The following is an 8731-nucleotide window of genomic DNA, read 5'->3' as shown; positions in this document are numbered from 1 at the left end:
AAACAGCACAACAAAATGATCCCTGGCTCAGGTCCTACACTGCCATGTATCTCACTCGTAGGCTTCCGAATTTCCCCACCACTTACCAAATTAGTCATATTTTCGGCCTATGAGTAACAGATTGCTTGTTAATGATAAAAATTCAGACATTGGGATCCCATCACTTAGTTTGAAATTATTCATTCCTGTCGACGCTTGTCACAGCTAAGACCCTATAATTTAAAAAGGTTTCAGCTATAACGTTTATGGCACACAAAAATTGGAGTAAAAACATTATAGAATAATAGAATTATTATTATATGGCATATGGTTATGAGAAAATGTCTGATAGCGAATAAAACTATGACATTCGCTATTGAACAGTTGCTGAGCCGCCGATTAAAATTTGTTATTTTCACGCTACTGATTTTTTTATATATTTCAATATTTTTATTTAACCATCTAACCAACGGTAAATTTCCGTAATATATTTCGTTTATGTAATCCGATCTCCGAAGATAGGATGTATATAAATTTGGATGTTGAGATCTTTACTTCAATTTTACGCTCTAATCATATATATTAACAAGGTAATTATATTAACACTATATTGTTATAAGTATTTTTTAATCTGATATCATTCACTCAACTTAGCATAAAATTTAAATATTTATGGACATATTTCTCCATTTTAATTTGTGTTTGTTTGTTTGTTTTTCTTTACCCTAATGCTACTACTAGTAATATTAAATTAAATAATACCGGTACTGCAGTAGTTAGCGTTAGTTATAATATTAATAGTATTTCTAGTATTACAAAATTTTGTCATTGGATTTAGAGTCTTGGACTTTCAAAATTCAAGTGCTGAGTAGGCCTGTTATTAATAATAATATTGCTAAAAATACTATTACTACTACCAACTTCAAGCTTATTTAAATTACTATCATTGGTATTCCTAATTCACTATCAGTATCTCCATATGACTCATTCATCAACGTAAATCATGTGCTATCGATCTGGTAAGTTTAACATTAAACTTGGAGATATGATAATGTATTGTAAGATCTAATCAAGCTTTTATTACTAATAATTTATATTAGTAATATTGTTACAGTTTTAGTGAAGTTACATATTTGCATGGTTTAACAACACTGAGATTTGAAATAATAATTTTACTGTATACTACAAATGTTTGAAATATAAGTTATGATATTAACAGGCCATGTTTTAGAAAATTTTAAAAAGTTTTGTTGTAGTATTTTAAAAATAACATGATGATGATGGTATTATTCATTATTAAAAGCAAATAAAAACAAAAGTTGCAGTTGCAAAGCTTAGTAATAAATATTAATAGCACTTTATCTCTGAACATTGAACTGCTAAAATAAGTGTAACAGTTAAGTTGCAAGATCTTAACTTAAACTTTAACATTTGGACATGTTCTTGTACTTCACAAAATAATGATGTGCATGAAATTTTCCTGGTTACGTTAGGTTATTATGTAGCTTACCTAGTTGCAACTAGTAATATGTAATGTTTCAGAATAGTTGTGTATTTATAAAATAGTCGTGTAGTTATTTTTATTGGAATATATACATGGTTTTGCAGCTATTGTTCAAACAACTATACACACAATGGCCACTTGTTTACCTTTCCATAATTTGTTTTCATGATTATACACACCACTAATAGACATTATTGTGTATGTGGCTATGTGGTTTAACTGAGTAAACTTAAACTTGTAATATGTAAGATTTTAAAATGGTTGTGTATATAGTCAAAATTATTAATTGCCTTATCAATTGTCATGTAACTGCTCTTATTTGACTACATACACAAAGGGTATGTATGTATGTATGTAGCCTCAGTCAGTTATTATGCTGATCTGTTCTATACAGGAATATAAAACTTAGTCATAAATCATTCTTTCCTTGACAGTTATTACAAATTTCACATGGTAGCTGACTCAAACATCTTGTGAGAAAAATAAATTGATATTATTTTACACACAATTTGCTGACATCATGAAAGAGTTTGCTACATATCTTTGTACAGAGTGCCATATCTGTAAAGAGGGAAAGTTTGTCATGCTTGAGGTACTAGTACCAGTCCAAATATAAATTAAAGGTATATTCTTCCAGTTTAATTGTTAGATTAAGTCAAAAGTATTGCTCTTGCTGACAAATCAGTCTTGTGGGGGATTTTGAACCACTTAGAATATACTACATAGGTCTGATATTACATCATGTGTAATGATTTGACTTTGCATGGTGCATGTTTATAAAACTTGAGAATTTTAATCAACCAGTAAGATTAACAAGAGTAAGGTCTCATTTAATTGAAATAATTTATCTGATTTGTAATTTTTGTTGCATAATGTCTATGAAATTATACGTATTTAATAATTCAAGAGTTATTAATACACAAATTTTGTGCCATTAAACATACTGCAAAATTTTCTTCAAGTATTACATAATGATTCTTTCATTTCTACTAGATGGACGTACAGTATGTATATAGCAATCCACATTTTTTTGGAATTTAAGTTCTTGGAAGACAACACAACAGTCTTCTCGTTATTCTGTTACAAATAATTCAGTTACAAATAATACCTTTTTCCATAAAACATGTAAAGAAAACATTTTTGTTTATAACAAAAAGGGTAATAGTTGTTGTTTTGTTTTCATTTAACAAACTTTATCCTCCTGTTATCAGGATATTAAACAGGTCCATGCTGCAATGTGATTTGAGCATTTGTCTTTCAATTTTTGAATTATATATGCTAAGTGATATATGAATAAATTAAATGATTACCTTTCATTTATTATAAGGTGATAGACTAAAATGCACCAATGTTAAAGGTACAAATGTGAACTTGTGCAAAGGACTATGCTGTGGGTATGTAACGTTCTTGTGTTAGTAATCAAATGGTTCAATTACTCTTAAGTAGACCGCCGTGAATAGATCTGACAGTATACATACCTAGGCATTTCTTTAGGGAAGTAGCTCTGTCAGTTCCTTTTATAACTGTTTTTACCTTTGTGAGTAACTTTGGACATTGAAAGCCTTTGTTGCACTTATCTCCATAAGTAAAAATGACTCAAGAAATTACCAGTCAGTTTCTGCAAATAGTATTATTTGTAAAATTTAAGAGAACATTTTTTCATTGCTATTACTGAAATAACATAGTTTTAGGTTCTTTACAGTAGAACCTCAATTAATGGGCATCTCGAAACAACGAGCACTGTGCTATTAAGGACAGACCCTTTAAGTCTTTTTCTTTTTCCTACTAGTTGTAACCAAAATATGTCTTGCAGTAACGGGTACCTTGATATTCCAGATTAAGGGCAGTGTCTTTAGTCTCATTCTCTATACAGGCACTCGATAAAGTGGGCAGTTATCTTTGTATGCTTGTACAGTATATATTTATGCTTTATTTTCAGTTGATTTCTACTTCAGTCTTTGATAATAAAATAAACACAAAATGTATGTGAAATGTTTAGCATTTCAAACTCTGATGAGAAGTACTATTAAATTTTGTGATCAATAATAAAGAAGAAAGGGCACAGCTAATCCATTCCCTGAGACCTGTTGACAATGCTCCATGTCATGGCAACTCATGAACACCCGTGTCCTGCAAACAACAAGTAAAAACGGGTGGGGCTTAAAATTCGGAAATTTAGTACGGTCAATACGAAATCTAGCTTTGCATGGCTCATTTTAGATATTAAGGGCACCTTGCTATAGAGGGCACTTGGATGCAGTTCAAAGGGTGTCCTTAATGTCGAGGTTCTACTGTAATATTTGAATGTTAAAATGAAATGAAAAATTTCAGGGGGAGGAAATAAATTTAGACTTATCTAAAGCCTTGGTTAGGTTTGTTATTAACAATTCAAGTCTCAATTACCAAGATACTGAGTTATAGGAAAGTTCTTTTTATGATAATTACTATTCTGTTTTAGTTAACGATAAAGGTACAGTTTATGTATACTTTGTCATTTTTAGCCATGGCATACTGGCTCATAGAATGGCTGAGTTTTTGAAGTACAAATTTTTAACTCGCAGCTCTGTCATCTCTTGACTGATTTGAGATATAATTACAGTTTTTGATTCAGGAGGTCAAACCCTTTCGATTGATGTATATTACATTTTAGGAGTCATATAACCCCTGTGACAAACTACATAATTCAAATTTTTTAATATAATCCCATTAGGTTTTCCTAATCCCATCAAGTTGTTAGGGTTATTTTGGATAAACTGTTGCATTTTTAGCATAATGTGTTGACATAAGAGGGACAATTAGGTCTTTTAAGACTATCCCTAAACACCCACACTTTATTTTTCATGAAATTATCAATTCTGCCTTTTAAACTCTTCTAAATTACCAGCCTCCACTACTGATGATGGTAATTCATTCCATAAGCCAGTCATCCTGTTAAAGAGTAAAACTGTCTTATCTTCAATAAATCAGTATCCTTCTTAGATAAGGATGGTTTCCTGATATATCAAGGCTTTTTTTTTTGAGGTGCTGATTTCTTTTTCTTACAATATTTTGGCAAATTTCCATTTTCTTGAGTCAATAATTTTTTAAAATATTTTTCACCTAATGCATCACACATGTACTTGGGAGTTAAGTATATTGGTGATTTATTGATTCAGTTAAATTAAACATGATCATTTCTGAATTTCCTTTATTACAAATGCTCATACTCTTAAAGTAATAACATCCACTCAACTAATTGAACTTGATCACTTCTGACCATCATATTCACTACCTAACTGTGGCATATTAAATTTAAGTGCAATAATAAAATAAGAGTATTAAGATATTGTATTTTTATGCCCCTCAGATGAATCTTGTGAATTGTGTATTATGGATTCATACTATATGATGTATCTACTTTAAATTTATGTTAGATTTCAAAATTTCATATGAAATGAATACTTTTATTATTACATAGTGTTATTTTATATTACCTATAGACTTTCTGTGCTTTCTAACAAGATCCACATTCAATAAAAGTTCTCTTTAGCTGCATTTTATGACTTGTCTAAATTGTTTTTTTATTAAAGACATGGACCTCATTCTTTCAAAATTTCTACTTGATTATTTGCATTAAAATTAATTACTTTTTTCTGTTTGCAAAAGTGTAACTACATTCACATATTTATCACTTGTTCATGGATGTACAGTTCTTCCCTCCTGTATTAAAAGTTAAATAGTTATACCTGTAACTGCTGTCATATGTAGATAAATAAACAGCTTAACACTTATGTCCCATCTACAATACTTAAGATGACAATAACCAATTTCACATTTTGCAAATTATTTCTGATTTTTGGCAAATTTTATTGATGTGGTGAAAATAATTTGGCATCACTTTTCGACATCTACCATGTAGCAAACACCACAGCTGTGGAAAAGTCATCCTATCAAAATTTATTTGTTACTGTGTTGCTTTTGAATGATGATTACATTAATCATAAAAAATGTAAACATAAGCACATGTTTAAGACAGGGTAAATGTCACTGAGAGTAAATATTTTCCCACAAGACATGGGTAAGAAACAATTCAGATGTAAATGAAAATTATTTTTTGGAACATCTTGGGCAGTATATACAGTGTTACAGAGAAACTAGGCTAGGAAAGAGTTTTTAAGGGTTACAATACAAAAAATTCTAATAATAGATATGCTGCATGAAGTACTTTTAATAAAAATATTGTTGAAAGAAGATATTGTTAGATGCATTAGTATAAAATAATTAGAATTAACAAGAAACTGTAACAGATTTTTACTAGAATTAAACATGATTAATGAAGTGTTCTTGATAACTTGCAGATAGTTTTAAGCTTCTGCTTTGTTTTCTAGGCATGCTGTATGAAAATAAAAGTTTGTTAACTTGATATGAAGTATGGGGATGTCTTGCTGAATTCACATGGCTTCTAAATCCAAGTATGAGACATGTCTAAATAGCAAGCACATCTGATTTCTGACTCATTTTATGCCTTGAAGTGACTTCAACTTAAAGGTCCAAAAATATGGGAAGGAAAAATGCAAGACCCAGACTTACTTTGAGAAAAAACAGTGCCAAATCTCGCATTAGTAAAGCCCAGTTACTCATTAGTCAAGCAAACAGGATGCAGGTTGACTCTTTAGATAATCTTTCAAGGTTTAAAGTTTTTGAAAGAAATGGAATGAAATTAAACATCACCTTGTCGCGAGTGACAGATCTCGACCAAGATGTGAAGGATTGGGCATTTAAGCTTACTGAAGAGAACATGAAGAAGTATTATGAAGAAAGTGAATGGGGTTGGAATCCTTCAGCAAAGCAGAATGAATTGTGGAATGATGCAGCTTGGTATGTGATTGCTCGAGATTTAGATCATAACCTGAAGGCATTTGTACATTTTCGATTTGAAGTTGAAGAAGATAAGCCTGTTGTGTATTGTTATGAGATACAAGTAGAGAGTGATATGCAACGTAGGGGTGTAGGGAAGTTTCTAATGGAGATCATTCATTTAATTGGGCATGAGTTCAAGTTGAAGAAAACAATGTTGACTGTGTTTAAACATAACGAATCAGCATTCTTCTTTTATACGCAGTTGCTAGGGTTTCAAGTTGATAAGGCATCACCAAGTATGTCAGGAGAAGATCGCTGCTATGAAATTCTTAGCAAACGAATACTTCTAAAAGATTCTGTGAAAACAAAGTTAGATCCTATTAACTCCAAGCTGAAAGAAAACAGTCAAGCTGAGATTATAGAAAAAGGTAAAATTAAAAAGAAAAGAGAGAAGGGAAAGATGAAACAAAAAATTGATGCAGAGAAAAAGGAAGATCAGAATGTTACATGTGAAAATGGAATAGTAAAGCTCTGAAGTTTTTATTTGAACAATGCATCAAAGAAGTTTTGTTTTAGAACATATTTAATGTTTACAAGAATAACACAATATTTGGTGTTCTTGATATGTTGTAGCTTTATTGAGAGAAGGAAATTAATCATCTAGTTGAAGTTTATTTTGAAAACTGTAATGATACATTATTAAAAAAACATCTGAATAATACATCTTATTGTAATATTTAAGTTGTCCTGTTTAGTAGATATAGATCTTGCTTTGTCAGCAAAATTCGTTTGTAAACTGTTTAAAGAAAATTTCTTATACCACAATGGGCTTAAACATTTTAATGAAAGTACATGATAGGGTGACTATTCTTTTTAAATTACTACTTGTTATGTTTAGCATTGTTATTATAGAGGTTCTATGATATGGATTGCATCTTTAAGTGCATACTTAAGTTTTGATAGTTTTTTTCATTTAAGGTTCCATGTAATCTGTGATTGATTTTTAATCAAGTGCTTTATTAACTTCAAATCAGCAATTATGACCATGAAAGTATAAAGTTTATATTTAGTAACTCTGTATAGCTTTTAAGAAGCTGTTTGTTGAAAGTAGGAAACATGAAAATTGGATAAACCCATAGTTGGCTTTCTTAAGGGTGAATTGATTATTTTTGTTCAAGTCAGAAAGTATGAGGCCTTAAGGGATCTTTACTTAAGTTTAAGAACTTTTAGAGGCTGTTAATTATTCAAGATTTATGAAGTAAGAAAAATTACATTGTGCATTTATTTACCTAAACCATTATTTTTGTAAATATATTTAAACCATACATGTGTATTTGACCATGAAAATTAAACCATAACTACTGAAATTTCTGAAAGATTACCAACACTTATATAATGTTTTATTCAATACAAGTTTCTACTGTTATTCATTTCATCATGCAAGTTATTATTCAGTGAACTAAACAGATTCATAATTTACCTTTTTAGATGTGTACTTTCAGGGTATGTACATACTAGTAAATAACATCACATTTTGATGTCTTATATATGCATAGATTGTAGTTCACATTAGAAATCTTTTAAAACATGTAAAACTTGTACATTTGTAGCCATTTACATTATTATTGACAATATTACCTAGTTGATTAGCAAGTTTTAAAAACACATTCTTTCATAATATTCAGTTTGCTATTTGTGTTATGTATCTTATATGAAAGTCAGATGTTGAAGCATCTTTAATTTTGTATATTAGTTTATAATAATTATGCATGTAATAAGCTGTAGTTTAGAATATGTTCACTAACTTATTAATATTTATTGAAACTACATATTTTTCAGACTAATAAGAAGGCCATACACTATTAAAAGAAATATTGTCATAAAAAGTTTTTAATGATTAAAGTTTAGGTCTCCTTTTTGTTTTTGGCACTTTGATTTATTTTTTAAATAATGAAAAGCAGTGCTAAATAAACCATTTTGATAAAAATATTGAAAGATTTAGCTTTCAGTTTCTTCTTTGATAAATTAATCCCTTGTAATATATGGTGTAAACAGAGTCACACTTATAAGATGCTTTCTTGTACACTAAAGCTCAACTCACAAAACTTTCTCCAGAAAAAATTAAGTGAGAATAAAACAATGCCTTGTAAAACCTTGTCCACTAAACCCTTTCTAATGGTAGAAAAATATTAATTCTGTTTGCTTTATTGACATTAAAATTCAGTGTTGTAGTTGCTTATAACCTAGTAAATTAGAAGAAAAAAATCATTCTTCCCCCCTACTGTAAATGTAAATATATTAAGAATGTGTAGTATGCAAGCTGTGTGATAATCTGTACTATCTTTTCAACAAACAATAGCAGTTCAACTTTTTTTTCTTATTTTTCAAGTTCAAGATATAAATCTTTGA

At 29.7% G+C, this 8731-nt stretch overlaps 1 protein-coding gene across 2 annotated transcripts; it reads left to right on the top strand.

Annotated features, from left to right (window-relative positions):
• Window positions 1-478: 478 nt before the first annotated feature.
• LOC106463769 (N-alpha-acetyltransferase 40-like) lies at window positions 479-8261 on the top strand. 2 transcript variants are annotated; one of them, XM_013923835.2, is made up of 2 exons: window positions 479-569; window positions 5851-8261. In XM_013923835.2, exon 2 carries the CDS (start codon window positions 6021-6023, stop codon window positions 6855-6857), a length of 837 nt encoding a protein of 278 aa, XP_013779289.1. In that variant the 5' UTR covers window positions 479-569; window positions 5851-6020; the 3' UTR covers window positions 6858-8261. The 2 variants fall into 2 exon arrangements, with proteins under 2 accessions (XP_013779289.1, XP_022247067.1); XM_022391359.1 differs by lacking the exon at window positions 479-569 and adding an exon at window positions 725-998.
• The last annotated feature ends 470 nt before the right edge of the window (window positions 8262-8731 follow it).

The sequence above is a fragment of the Limulus polyphemus genome, unplaced genomic scaffold (assembly GCF_000517525.1).
Source record: "Limulus polyphemus unplaced genomic scaffold, Limulus_polyphemus-2.1.2 Scaffold1478, whole genome shotgun sequence".
In the NCBI taxonomy this organism is placed as follows: domain Eukaryota; kingdom Metazoa; phylum Arthropoda; class Merostomata; order Xiphosura; family Limulidae; genus Limulus; species Limulus polyphemus.
This window is presented reverse-complemented; position numbering and strand designations above follow the sequence as displayed.